Source organism: Branchiostoma belcheri, unplaced genomic scaffold, assembly GCF_001625305.1.
Source record: "Branchiostoma belcheri isolate BF01 breed outbred unplaced genomic scaffold, Haploidv18h27 scaffold5, whole genome shotgun sequence".
Classification (NCBI taxonomy): domain Eukaryota; kingdom Metazoa; phylum Chordata; class Leptocardii; order Amphioxiformes; family Branchiostomatidae; genus Branchiostoma; species Branchiostoma belcheri.
In genome coordinates this window covers 8,157,121-8,172,142 of record NW_017804131.1, presented here as the reverse complement: position 1 = coordinate 8,172,142, position 15,022 = coordinate 8,157,121, and the positions used below count along the sequence as shown (strand labels likewise).

The 15,022-nt window shown below is 39.3% G+C and overlaps 1 protein-coding gene across 1 annotated transcript; it reads left to right on the top strand.

Moving 5' to 3' along the window:
• The first annotated feature begins 245 nt into the window (after positions 1-245).
• Positions 246-14,824, top strand: LOC109480177 (plexin-A1-like). Its single transcript, XM_019782340.1, has 11 exons — positions 246-1,644; positions 4,484-4,681; positions 5,484-5,612; positions 8,079-8,258; positions 8,918-9,066; positions 9,731-9,860; positions 10,691-10,827; positions 11,518-11,682; positions 13,463-13,568; positions 14,039-14,284; positions 14,714-14,824. The coding sequence occupies exons 1-11, from the start codon at positions 496-498 to the stop codon at positions 14,810-14,812; spliced, it is 2,688 nt and encodes an 895-aa protein (XP_019637899.1). The 5' UTR covers positions 246-495; the 3' UTR covers positions 14,813-14,824.
• Positions 14,825-15,022: the final 198 nt, after the last annotated feature.

The following is a 15,022-nucleotide window of genomic DNA, read 5'->3' as shown; positions in this document are numbered from 1 at the left end:
TTCTCCTGGGCTCAACTCCGTAACAGTAATTTAGATAGGCGGGCGAAGGGCTCTTGGCTGCCGAAGGAAAACGGCTAACGGCCCGATACTAGTTTGACACCCACCCAGGAGTATAATTAAAAAGCAGAAGCGAGGAAACAAAACAGCCTTCCTCTTTTCCAGGGATGATGACAAATTACTTCCCCAATCCTTCTCAAAACCCTCAGCTTTTTATCTCGAAAGTTACAGTGCAGTCTAACATGTGGTTGGACGTGTTTGTGAGTGTTCTGATGAGTCACATGCTGGGTGTGTTGTCATGCTTTAATTTTGGCAGGCGGACCGGAAGTGGTGGTGCCTCGACCGGGAAGTCTACCAAACTTCAGAAACTCTTGTCAGCAACTTTTTTACTTCCTCCTTCTCACTCTCAGTCCGTTAGTTTGCAGGGATAGCTTGGTGTTGTTCCTGTGTGTGTTCGTCTCTATCTTAGACCGTCCCAATCACAACTGTGCACTCAGGATGGCACCCCCGGGTTTTATGTGTTTTCTGAACTTTAGTGTGACCCTGTGTCTGCTATTCGCTGCAGGGAACAGCCAGAATTCCAAGGAATTCCCAAACTTCCAATCCGGGGAGTTAGGACACAGACTTCAACACTTAACCGTGGACAACAACTCTGGAAGGGTCTACCTGGGAGCAACTAACGTCTTATACCAGCTGTCAGCTGACCTGGAGCTGCAGAAAAGCTACAAGACAGGGCCGGTTTGGGACAGTTCAAAGTGTCAACCATTTGCTCAACATTGCAGGGAGGGGAAGGTACTTTCTGACAATGAGAACAAGATCCTACTTGTTGACCAGTCACTCGGTGTTCTCCTAGCATGTGGGTCGGTACTGCAGGGCACCTGTTCTGTTCACCCTCTAGGAGACATTGCGACAGGACAGTATGTTCTCAACGATGATGATGATGGCAAAGCCAAGTATGTAGCCTCGGGGGAATCAGCTGTCGCCTTCTTTGCACCTGGGCACGATGGTACCCACGGTTTGTACGTCGCAGCAGAATATGATCCCACCAAACCACCTGAGTTCTCCATCCCAGCAGTTTCAACAAGAACGCTCAGCCACACCTCAGAATACAAAATCGACTTCGGTCTAAGTACTCAGCATCAACGTTCGTATGTCTCGGTGAATGGCGACTATGCATCGGATTACAGGATCAAATACGTGGACGGTTTCAGCCACGGTGGATTCAGCTACTTCCTCACGGTTCAGAAGACGTCCGTCGACTCGCAGTCCTATCACTCCAGACTTGTTCGCGTTTGCCAGAACGACAGAGCGTATTTCTCTTACACCGAACTCCCCATCACTTGTTACGGACATGATGAAAAGAACTACGGGATCATACAGGCTGCAACACTGCACAAGCCTGGACTGAACCTGACCCACGCACACCCTCATATGACAACTACAGATGAGGTTTTGTTTGCTGTCTTCGCAGAGAGTGAATCTGAGGACAGCGCTGTCCCCAAGAACAGCTCGGTGCTGTGCACCTTCCCTATGTCGGATGTCCGTGCACATTTTCAGGATGGAATTCAGGAATGTTACGGAGGTCAGGGACAGCCTGGGCTGGAATTCCTGTACCAGCCAGGGCACAGCAGGGTCTGTCAGCAGACAGTAAGTTGTTCGAGTTACTGTAAATTACGGTTTTTAGGTACTTTGATATATTCGCTGGTTTTCGCAGTCACTCCTGTATAACAGGGTCTGTTAACAGACAGTAAGTGGTTCAAGTTACTGTAAATCACTTTTTTTACGGTACTTTTATATTCGCTGTTTTTGCACAAATTTATCATTACAGTGAATATTACATCATTACAATTTGCCAACTTTTTTTTTTGCTGTACCTGCTGCCACTGCGAACATGTCCATTTTTCTCAGACCACAAACTTTTGCTACCCTAAACATAAAGTAAATTACAGTAAATACAGCTCCCCTATATTTTCTCTCAAGGTCCATGTTTTCACAGTAAACACAACTTTTTTTAAAAGCCTTGTTTGCATCTTAGACCTACAGTGCAGAGTTGCAAAGTTTATGTTTTAGTAAATTTCAGGCCGTGAAACATGGTCTTTCTACAGATAAAATTCTTACCCTGATAAGTGTAAGGCGGCCAGCTATGACTCAATCTGAAAGAGTGAAAACATATGCTCTCATTCAGTCTTGTAGGAAGGATATTAAGTTTTACATACATTGAGTTTTTTGGGGCCACACCAATTCAATTAATTGTTTCTGGGATTTTTTCAGAAAAAATATGAAGCGACAGGGCGAAAATAAAAAAAAGAAAACAGGCCAAGGCACCCATGAAGACCGGAAATGTTATGATATGAGCCATGAAGTCAACAAACCGGGCTGGTTTATAATTAAAACAATAGATTTTGAACTTTTAATGAAACAAAGTTGCATTGTTACATTGTAAAACTTTATTATAAACAATTTAAGTGGGAAGAAAAGGACTTTCTTCAACTGTTGGGGCCAAAATATGTCTTTCATTGAGCATTTTGCATTTGATTCAGAACCTTAAGTCTTTTTTTTTTTTTTTTGCAAATCAGAAAAAAATGGACAGGGTGAATCCAAGAAACAACAAATTAAATTGGGGTGGCCTTAACACCCATTGACTTTTACATGGGTGTTCTTGGATGTAAAGAACAAGTTGTAGTTCCTGATTTGAGTACTGTAAGTCACTTTATGTTTGCAGTAGCAAAAGTTTGCGGTCTGAGAAAAATGGACATGTTTGCAGAACTATACATTCACAGTGACTACAGGTCCAGCAAAAAGAATGTCAGGAAATTATTTGTTCACGGTACTGATAAGTTTGCAGTACAGAAGTGACTGGGAAACCGCAAATACATGTATAAAGTACTGTGAAAAAATTGTGAATTACAGTAACTCGGTTACAGATCTTGGTTTTCAACAGGAAACCAGGTGTCTGTTGTCAACAACAACCTGTAAAGGAGAAAAGTGGGCAGTTAAAATATCTGCTTATTCATGCTGAACTTGCACGCTTGCTGTCTTATGTCTGTCATCAGGAAGGCTTTTGCTGAAGGCAAGAGTTAGTCATCATAGGAAGGCAACTTAGCTGGTATTTATAGTTAAGTGTCAAGTAAGGAATGAATGTGGTTTAATATTAGAAGAAAAGAATGGTCATATTTGATAACATCTGTGTCCATAATATCACCAGGGTCTATCGCCACCTTGAGAAATAGTGTGCTTAAAGATATTTTTACTGCAACATACTTTTGGTATGCACTCCTTCACACATCAAATGTACATACCTAGGGTATGTTGCAGTAAAAATATCTCTTTAAGCACACTATTTCTCAAGGTGGTGATATTATGGACCCTGGTGATATTATGGACACAGATGTCACATTTCAATACCAAATACATGTAGAGAAAATTCATTTGCAAATTTATGCCCAAAGGCTAGTTGCATCATACAACATATACAACATAACATTACATGTACATACAATGTGAAACAAGTGACTATTCTATTTAGAATACAATCTAAACTTTTTGGGTTTGTCATCTTTTTTAGAAGCTGTGGAAGACAAAGTGTCCAACTTTTATATAATGAGTGGGTTTTAGTTTTGGTGGGTTCTCCTTTCTTTCCTGATCATTAAAGTGGCAGTTATAAACTAGAAAGGCCAATATTTGCTTTGGAGCAAATACAGCGATGGGTTCACCACATTTTACGACATGGCAGGGAAAGAATGAGAAACACAAGGGAAAACAATGATTTACATTGATATAACTATAATATGAAGTAAAATACAACTAAAACAACAGTTGGATAGCTATTTCCTACTTTATTGGTTAGGATTTTTAATTGCATAATGCAAACTGTTGATTTTCAAAATAAATAAAAAAAACGTCCATGCCCCGCATTCCAATGCTGGAGCAGGAAAGCTTGAAATCCCTACCAAAACACTTGAATACAGACATACTGTCAGTATGGAAATGCTCTGTGCAGGTGTTAATCAAGTTAAATCCCAACAGCCAATCAGCAAGAAATGCTCTGTGCAGGTGGAAATGCTCTGTGCAGTCTGTTAATCAAGTTAAATCCCAACAGCCAATCAGCAAGAAGAATAGAGGAAAGCTGCATGCCTATTGGTTGATGCCCTGCATTCCATTGTGATGACTCATGCCCAAACGTGGTAAACAAGGCACACTAACACAGTAATACATTTGCTATAACACAGCCAAAAAACTCAAATAAAACCATTCTAAAAGACTGTATCACAATAATTTAAAAAACGCCTAGGGGTATTTGCCCACTGTACCTCCATACCAAATTTCAGGACCTCGGGCCCTAAAATGAAGAAGCTGAATCCATTTAAAAAATGGCAGGAGAAGAAGGAGAAGGAGGAGAAGAAACATCAGAAAAAGCAATATGGGTTCACCACCACTTCGTGGTGTGGTGAACCCATAAAAATAATTATCACTTTTTGTTTTTCAGACTACAGAAATAGATGAAGATTTCTGTGGGTCTGGTGTGATTGGTCCAATTGAAATTTCGGATGAAGGAGAACTGTATGACTACAGTGTCCTGGATGAACACAGCTTCTCTGACAAGCTGGTCACCAGTCTGGCTGTCACAGTGCAGCAGGGACACACGGTGGCCATGCTTGGTACTGCAGATGGATTCATTCATAAGGTACATGTATGTTGCATTTTTGAACAGCTGTAGTCATCATGACATGCTAGTGATTTTCTTGTAGTACATGTATCTGTCATTGGAGTTGATTGCAATTACACTAAGGCCATGTTGATTTGAATATATGCATGACATCCAATGGGAACCCCAAAACTGAAACTTATAGTGACCACATGAAACTTATAGTGACCTCTGACCTCCAGTCCAATTTACTGACTTTATTGTTTTGACATTGGAACATTATGATGACTTTAATTTATGGACATGCTTTTGTTTTGACGCATCAGATTTGACTGTTGTCCACCTGTTGCTTGACTAAATGTAAGCATGTCTTGTCCTGTGTAAATGTATGCTGGGCTCTATTGGAAAGCAGCTTCTACTAGCTGAACGGGCTACCCAGCTGTTTTATGATGAGGCCACACAATTTAATTTGTTGTTTCTCAGAAAAAATATGGAGCGATGGGGCAAAAAAAAAACAGGCCAAGACACCCCATGATAGCCTGAAATGTTAATAGCAATATGAACCATGAAGTGAACATATCAGGCTGGTTTATAATTAAAACAATAGATTTTGAACTTTTAATGAAACAAAATTGCATCGTTACATTCAAAAACTTAAGAACTAGGAAGAAAAGGGGCCAAAATATGTCTTTCATTGAGCATTTTGCAGTTAATTTAGAACAAAAAAAATTTTTTTTTTTTTTTTGCAAATCAGGAAAAAATGGACAGGGCAATCTGAGAAGCAACAAATGAACTGGCCTGAACTAAATTAATAAAATTATGGACTGATCCTCTTTTCCAGATGATGCTGGATATAGAAACTGACAACTCCCCTCTCATCAGCCTGGATATAGGACATGGACGTCCCATCAACAGGGACATGGAGATGGACCCCTCCGAGGAGCACCTGTATGTCATGGCAGGGCAACAGGTGTGTGTGCTGTTGTCATTGCTGGGCTCAAAATACTGGGTGCATGTGCACCTTAGTGCACCCAAAATTCAATGAGATGTGCACCTAATTTTTTCTGTGGGTGCACTAGTGCACCCTGATATTTTTGTAGGAATTTCTGACATTAGAAATGTATCATAGTATACCGGATATTCTTGGTCTCAAAGGATCAGAGAAATAATAAAATCTTTGTTGTAGTACTTGTTTAAGATTTTCATTTTAGATCCAAGATCAGAAGTGGAGCAGTTAAAGACCTGCATTTCAGTTTTGTTTCATATGGTGCACCCAAAAAATTTGTGCACCTAATTTTTTTAGGTTGGGTCCACCAGTGCACCTATTCCCAAAAATGAATTTTGAGCCCTGCATTGTTATTTTTATTGGGTGGGCCAGCAACTGTCTCCTTGCAGCCAAGGGCTAAGTTGTTGCTTAATTGCAGCTGCCATTCGGCACTAACTCAGTAGCCTGGTTACCAGACCTATTATACTTCCCAAGTCCTACATCCTTTCCACAGAGGATGTAGGACTCGGGAGCTATAATAGGTCTGATAACCAGGCTACTAACTCAGGTGCAGCCATTACACTGTAAGGTTTGCAACAGTCACACAGCGAAGGTCCCCTACTCTTTTTAATAAGTGCGGTGGGTTCCTTAGTGTGCGTATATATATAGGGTGTGCCTCTCCCCACACAGGACTTCCATTTATGTCCTATCTGAGGGACGTCATTTTAACGTCCTATCCGAGGGACGTCCTTAACTGAAGATAGGTACTCATTTCCACCTGGGGAAAGTTGGGAAAGTCGTGTTAAGTGCCTTTCCTAAGGCCACACCAATTTAATTTCTTGGTTAACGGATTTGCCGCTTCATTTTTTTCTCATTTGCAAATAAAAATAAAAATCCATAATCAACTGCAAAATGCTGATATTTTGCCCTGAACAGTTGAAAACAGTCCTTTTTATCCTAGTTGTTACAGTTATTCCATCTTTCAATGCAATGGTATCATTAAAACTTCAAAATTCATTGTTTAAATTTTGAACCAGCCTGGTGTGTTGACTTCATGGCTCCTATCGTACCATTTTGGGCCATAATACGATGCCTAGGCCTGTTTTTATTTTTATTTTTTTTTTCGCCCGCCCGCTCCATTATTTTTCTAGAAAAATCCGTTAACCAAGAAATTAAATTGGTGTGGCCTAAGGGCACAAGATCGGTGACATGGCAGGATTCGAACCTGGGACATAATGGTTCTCAGTTAAACACGCTGTCGTTGCACCACGTGACCCTAGCACAACCATTATAGCAACTCCAGGTACATATACAGTGTTAGCCTTTCTGGGTACTGTCAAGATGGGAGGGGTCAAATTGTAAATCTCAAAATTCATAAACACATGGTTGTTAACTGAAAAGCAACCCAAGTTTTTTTGCCTCCCAAGTTGATATTTTTCCTACATTGGAACATTTCCTGTCCTTTTCCAGTCCAGACTGTTTATGCTGTCAATTTCCTAGTAAGAAAAGTTTCCTTCTGGTTTTTAAATCAGAAAAGGAAGGACTGGAGTTAATCTGCCCGATAATATCCATTCACAGCCCAAGGGGGTTGTCTTTGATGTGTTTAGCTTTGGGGCTTTGCCAAACAGTTGTAGTGATGAGATATGGGGAACAAAGAACATGTCACGCATACTGTAAATCACAATTTTTTGCTGTACTTTTATAGTTGCAGTTTGCATGGTCATCTCTGTGCTGCAAACTTATCATTTATACTGTGAACAATAACTTGCTGAGTTCTTTTTGCTGCACCTGCAGCCACCCGGAACAATTTTCTCAGACCGCGAAATTTTGCTACCATAAAGTTGGTAATTAAAGTATTACATGGCAATGTATATACACCTTAATTCTTCAGGTTCAAAATTGAACTTTTATTGTTAATTCTGACTTGGTACATGTATTTATGTTAAGTACCAAGGAGCTTACATTTTTAAACTTCTTGAAGTGACATTGCAGTTTATACTGAATGTTACTGACTGGTAATTTTTCTCCGCTGAAAATGCTTTGCTGATTTTATGATTGATATTGGAATTTACTGGAACATTTTTTTCATGTAAAAGAAATTTTGAAGCAGTTGTTATCATTATTAAGCTTTTTCCATATGCATAATTGTAGTAGTTGTTGAAAATTTTAAAGTTAAAATTTGGGTTCCTCAGCATTTTTTGAAAGCTCCAAATGACTCATTATTAATACAAAATAGTAATACACATTTTATTTCTTTATTTTATATAGTGCACCCAAAAAATTCTCTGTGCACACAATTTTTAACTTCACCAGCAGTTCACCTATAATTCCCAAAAACTAATTTCAATGCTCTCAAACCTACATTGTACATACATGTGTACATGTATACCAATATCTGTCATGACCATATTGTGAATAACAGTCTTGTTGTACATCTCTATATGTTCCTAGGTGACCAAGTTACCCCTGAAGAGCTGTAGCTTGTACCAGGACTGTGGGACCTGTATCACTGTGGAGGACCCTGGTCTGGAGTGTGGCTGGTGCAAAGGACAAGGGGCCTGCAGTACCAGGCAGGACTGCATGAGGGACATCCAGTGGTCCAGAGATACCTGTCCTCCAGTTATCTACGAAGTAAGTGTGATGTATGACATATCAGTTGTACCTGCTTAATTATCTTGATGATTATCATCATCATCATCACCATTGATCGTTAAAAATGAACAACATTATTTATCATCATCATCTTCTTCATTATTATTATTATTCATTAGGCCACACCAATTTAATTTGTTGTTTCTCGGATTTATTCAGAAAAAAATATGAAGAGACAGGGAAAAAAAATAAAACCAGGTCTACGCATCCTATTATAGCCCCAAATGCTACAACAGGAGGGGACAAAATATGAGCATATTTGAGTTGATTCAGAACTACAATCTTTTTTTTTTCAAATCAGAAAAAAAATTAAGTGAAATTGGTGTAGCTTTAGTGAAAACTTGCAATGGGAATCTATGTACTCATTTTCACCTGAAAGGAAGAAAGTTGTGCATAGTGCATTTCACAAGAGCTCAAGATCAGTGACATGACAAGATTCGAACCCGGGACCTCTTGGTTCTGAGCTTAACACTCTGCTACACCACACATCTTCACATTTCAAATGACCCCTCAGAAGAACCATCTACATTCAGTATTATACAATGGCAAGATTCCAAAGTCTGACTTTGAATCAATGTCATCTTTGGAAAACACTGTAAACCTTTGCAAATTAAACAGACGAATTTTCCTTCCTTCAGTTTAGTCCTACATCAGGGCCAGTAGATGGAGGTACAAACATCACAATCCTGGGAGACAACCTGGGTGACATGGCCATGGCTGACACACACATTGTGAGGATCTGGGGACAGGAGTGCATGCTACTGGAACATGCAAGTGACTTCAACAAGTAAGTGCAAAGCATTCAATCACGCGACTATTACCCATCATTTTCGATTAGGCAATGTTGATTTGACATACTCTGGAAATCCAAGTTGATGCAAGCATGCGAATAAAAAAAGGAAAATGTTTGGCAAAAAAGGAACGTTTTCATTATGAAATGTACGTGGTCATGAATGTTGAACAAATGACTAAACACACAGAGTATGGTATGGTGAATAATAGACTCATCATTTTCATTTCTTAACTTTTTCTGCTTTTCCTTTAGAATTCAGATTTTGGCATTCTACAACATAAGTCGTTTCCAAATTCTTTTTTTTTATTTATGGCATGTAACATCTGTGTCCATAATATCACCAGAGTCCATAATATCACCACCTTGAGAAATAGTGTGTTTAAAGATATTTTTACTGCAACATACCCTAGGTATGTGCATTTGAAGTGTGAAGGAGTGCATACCAAAAGTATGTTGCAGTATAAATATCTTCAAGCACACTGTTTCTCAAGGTGGCGATATTATGGACCCTGGTGATATTATGGTCACAGATGTTACATGTACATTGTATTTTCTCAGTTTGCAGCTGCTTTGTATGATTTACAGTATGGTCGAAAACTTCTTTTTTTGGCTCACAAACCTACATGTAAATCCTGTTGTTGACTGTGTATGTGTGTAGGATTGTTTGCACCACAGCCCCCAGTGAGGAGGCCCAGGGTTTTGTGACAGTGGAGGTCCATGAGGAGTCTGCAGTTCTAGGCTACACCATCAGTGGCACAGGCTACTCCAGGCTCCCCTACAGCTATGTGGTGAGTGTCAATTCATGCAAAGCACAACTTACAAGAAATGTTACATGTATTTCAAAATTGGACAGACTCAGTTGTATGTCATTCAGCACCAAGGACAGGTACAGCACCTCATATACACAACTGGTGTACTAGTATATGTGTATATTTGTTTCAACAAAGTATTATTAAGTAATGTAACAACTTACATGTATTTCACAATCTGGCAGATTCAGTTGTATGTGGTTCAGCACCAAGGACAGGTCTAATGTTCACGTTAATGTTATTGCATGATCCTGTGCAGCCAAAAATTTGCCAATATTGTAATTTAGATAAAACTGAGTGTCATGTTGCTGGTGACTGTGCATTACACAGACATGAGATACGCTCTATACTTGTATAATTTTTCTCAGAACTTTTGCTACCACGAACATAAAGTGATTAATTTTCTTACTTTTTTACTTACTCATGACCTGAACTTCCTAATACTAGTAGCTTGTAAGAGCACAAATGTACAATAAAGGTCTTTCATCCATTCATTTATCTTTCTTTCCGCTTGTTCAATTCATTTCAATACTTAGATCCTATAGATAAATGCAACTACATTCTCAGGGGAGATAACCAATACAGTGTTCAAATAGGAAAATACATTAAAGAATGTTTCAATCTTAGAGAACATATGTTAGAGAATAGTTAACCTTTATTGTTACATCATACATATACTCTGTACGTAAGATAACGTTATCCACACATGTATTTAGCTTTGTTAGATCTTTAGTTAAGTCGTAGAAGACCATACAAAAGTCTCTGTACTTTTTTGTTGTGTCAATAAAGAATCTATTTATTAACTACAGGATCCTGTGGTGACAAGTATCAGTCCAACACTAGGTCCCAAGGCAGGTGGGACTGTTCTAACCATCAAAGGACAACACCTGGATACCAGCAGTGGCCCTCAGGTGTCTGTAGCAGGACAGGTGTGCAACATCCAGAGGTAAGAGTTATCAACCAAGAATTGAGGCATCCAAAGACTTGTATTTTCCAAGAACAATCGTAGAGTGGAAATCGTTTCATCAATATACAGTTGGGGCATCATCACTTAAGCAACTTCTACAGTTAAATGTGCAGAGATTGGGTGAAACAGGTCATGTTTGTAATATAGCCAGCTGCTGCCGTGTGCCTGCGAAGCTGCTGTGTTACCCCGAAGGGCGATTATACCAGCTATACAGATACAGGTAACAACACTCAGGGGAACTGGACAAGCACCACAGGGCTCCAGCCAACTTGAAATCTTTTTCCGTCAGCCCAGGCTTATGATCCGACCTGGGGGAAGAGTGCTCCCAATCTGGGGGGCGGGGACAAATTTTGTATTTTCAAACCTTTAAAAACACAATTTTCCACATTTTGGGAGGCAAATCATGGGGTTGAGAGTTGTTGGTGGTGGTCCTTTGGATGTTTTTATATTTGTGACCAAGATTTTCATCAATTTTGTCCATCAAGGTTGACGGATTGCGGATTGGAAAAATCTTTCTGTCACATGCCACAAAGTTTTTGCAATTGACGGGAAAAACAGGTTGCTGGCTAGAAACCTGGTACTTGGCAGTTATTTGCAAGCTATCAGTTTCCATGGAGGCAATATTTGAAGTTTTAGAATTTTACTAACTAATGGTCATCTCTTTTCCAGTATTTCAGGTGATACTTTGGTGTGCGTGACTGCCTCAACTTCTGAACTGACGTCTGGACCTGTCATGCTGACTTGGGACAGAGCCACACGATACGCCGCTGACTTGTACACATATACAGAGAACCCTACAGTCACTGACATCAACCCAAAGAGAAGCTCCTACAGGTCAGGCCTCGAAATTAACTTTTTTTTCCTATTGTCCCAGCACTGTCCCAAAAATAAATCTCAATTATCCCAAAGTGAGGATGAACTGTCCCAACCTGTTTTTTTTTTAAATATTGTATGACTTCAAGTTCAACTTGAAGTCAACTTTATTATATTTCAGTCCATACCATGGTATGGATGAAATATATTGTGTTCTCTGATGTTTCTTCTCCTTCTTCTTCTCCTTCTCCTGCCAAACAGTCAAAGGGATTCAACTCCGCCATCATTCAGCCAAATGACTTGAAATTTGGCATGGAGGTAGAGTGAGCCAATACCCCCAGGCTCTTTTTTCATTTTTTTGATACATGCCTTTGAAAAATTTTTATGAAGGTTTTTTGGGGCATTTTTCGCCAAAAAATGGATTTTTGGATCCTGAGCCCTGGTTTTACAACCAAATGATCTGAAATTCGGTATAAGGGTACCTTGAACATGTGTCTACAGAACAGCAGTCACATATTTGGCATACACCACTTTCAAATGACTCATTTGGGGGACTTTAATGGCTATTTTCAGCAAAAAAAAGGGTCAAAAGTGCTATACCCGTTCCATGTTCTATCTAAAGAATGGCACGTTCCATCTGCCGTTGGCCATGGAACACGTGTTCCATTGCGGGTTACCTGAGGTCACATTTCACGTAAGTCGTGGGTAATGACCCACACATTCAATTTTATGTGCCTAAGACCTTCAAAATGTATCAAATCTCATCATTGTTAGTATTTGCATACCTGTAAGAAGATTAGTAAAGCTTTCGAGATTCAATGTGCTTGTTCTTGCATCTTTGTTCTCAATTACATAGATACTATATAATTCATTTATTTGAGAATCTTTGCCAGTTTTACACTGGGGTAAGTTTGGAATAGTCCACTTTTGCGTGGGAGGGAGATGGACTGAAATATGCTGTATTTGCTCCCAAGCAAATGTCGGCCTCTCTAGTTTTGCTTATGTTCACTCCCAGGTGCACTATAATTGCAGAGTAGATGGGAAATTCAGGGGGACTTTTCTGGATCAAAAATCCGGGACATGTGCCTGATAAACAAAAGAAGGGCTGGCATTCTGATGTTATTTTTCTATTGTCCCCAAAATGTCCCAAAGTGTCTTTTTAGTTGTCCCAGCCTAAATTTTAGTGGTCAGTGGCCATTGGAACACCTTTAATTTCAAACCCTGCAGGTGATACACAAATAGAACATTTTTGCATCAATACAATTCAGGTTGGCAGAACTGGATTTTCCGAGTCAATTTTCTCATCCTTTATTGATGTAGTAATTTGAATCAAACCTGTCCCATAGCACACTGACATTTGCCTGATATTTGACTGATGGAAAACGGTTGCTTGTTTAGTTATTGTGGGCTGGATCTAGCTATTTATGGGTGGTGCCAAAAAATAAAGAGACGCCTTACATTCAAACGCTTCAAGTATCTTGAATGGTGCTAAGAAATGTCAGTAAATGTCCATATCAGACAGATTTCCTCAGATCATCCAGAATATTATATTAATTTGTTGTGTCGCCCTGAAACTACATAGCTTTAGTAGCATTGGATGTCTAACTGTAATGCAAGATCCCTCTTTTGATTTTGATGTCTTGTTTGTAACAGAATTTTGTTAGGCTAGGCAGAAATTTTCATAACTTGCCACTTTGGATCCTTTTTTTCACATACCTTTTCATATTTAAACAGCATCCAGATTGACAGATAAATAACACTTCTATTTCAAAATATGAACATGAAATGTTTCTCTTTCCAGTGGAGGTACTGAACTCAATGTAACAGGTGTGAACCTACATAGTGTGGCTCAGCCTATGATGAACATCAGTTTTCTACAGGGGAATGAAGTGGTCTCATTCAGCAAGGTAGGCACAGAATAAGACACTCAAAATCCTTTATCCAGTAATGGTTTTAATTATGAATCATTATGTATATACACATTTAGGCATTAGAACAGTATGCTATGTTTGAAGTACTAAAAATTAAATACATGATATTGCAGATTTATACACAAAGGGATATAATATTATACTGTAATTCACTTTACGTTCGAGGCAGCAAAAATTTGCGTTCTGAGAAATTACATGAATTTACATGTTTGCGGAACTTTATGCTCACTGTGGCGGCAGGTGTAGAAAAAAGAAAGTCAGCAAATTATTTGTTCACAGTAATGATAAGTTCGCAGTACCGCGAAAACTGTGAAGTTCAACCCAAAAGTACTGTGAAAAAATTGTGAATTACACTGTAATACATATGGTCCATATCGTTGAATGTAGAGTTGACATTAACTTTTGCATAAAATGTTTCAGAAATATGACATAATTTTTCCTTTCAGGCTTGCATCCATTCCGAGTCATCCAGGTCCACTCAGATGATCTGTCAATCACCCAACATCACTGGCAGGCTCCTCCCACTTTCAGCTCCACAGCCAATCACAGTGCAGCTCTCTCTGGTGTTAGATGGAGTGGTTGATGAGCCGTCCCCAGACCTGAGACATTTTACCTACTACCCAGACCCTGAGTTCTTCAGTTTTGACCTCAGTAAGAGGTATCCAAAATCTGGAAGAACATTGATGCTCAAGGTATGTACATGTAACTGTGAGAAAAAGTGAACCTCTCATATATCTTTAAAAGCAGAAAAAGAGGATATTTTAGGAGATGAATGTTGACAGTTGTTTTGTTTGATAGTTACAGTTACTGTACCAGATATCTAATATATTATCCCCATTAGAGCTTCAAGGAAAAGTATTGTCATTGGAATTATAATGGTCATTTAAAAGCAAAAAAAGGATGTGCAGTAGTTCAGATATTTTAGGCAATGAATGTTGACAGTTGTTTTAGTTGTACAGTACCAGATATCTAACATATTATCCCCATTAAAGCTTCAAGGAAAAGTATTGTCATTGCAATTAGATAATAAGAAAGCACAAACTGTCTTCAGTTTAACTAGAGGAGGATTTTATAGAAAGTATAACCAATCTCAAGTTTATACTTCCTCTCTATTTTTGAAGGGTGACCACCTTGACAGTGTACATGGTATCAAAGACTTCACAGTGCTTGTGGGACAACACAACTGCAGAATAACATTGCTGAACTCACAGGTAGACTGATATGTCTTTGTCTTTATACAGGTATATAATCGTATGCGATTTGCAGAGAATCGCACAGCGAGTTTCGTCGTCCTAGGGGACGAAAGTCGCAGGCTGCGAGTTTCTTCACCTGAGAGCGGGGGGCGCGCAGCTACCCTATTCGTGCGAATATCGTCGATCTTACGCTGGGCCGCGCACACGTACAATAGGCAACTCTTTCGTGCGAATATC

Bases quoted from the DNA above. Each gene is read 5' to 3' on its own strand.
- LOC109480177 (XM_019782340.1), top strand. From the start codon at position 496: ATGGCACCCCCGGGTTTTATGTGTTTTCTGAACTTTAGTGTGACCCTG. The intron at 4,682-5,483 runs GTACATGTATGT...CCTCTTTTCCAG, and splicing joins CAGATGGATTCATTCATAAG to ATGATGCTGGATATAGAAAC. The intron at 9,067-9,730 runs GTAAGTGCAAAG...GTATGTGTGTAG, and splicing joins CATGCAAGTGACTTCAACAA to GATTGTTTGCACCACAGCCC.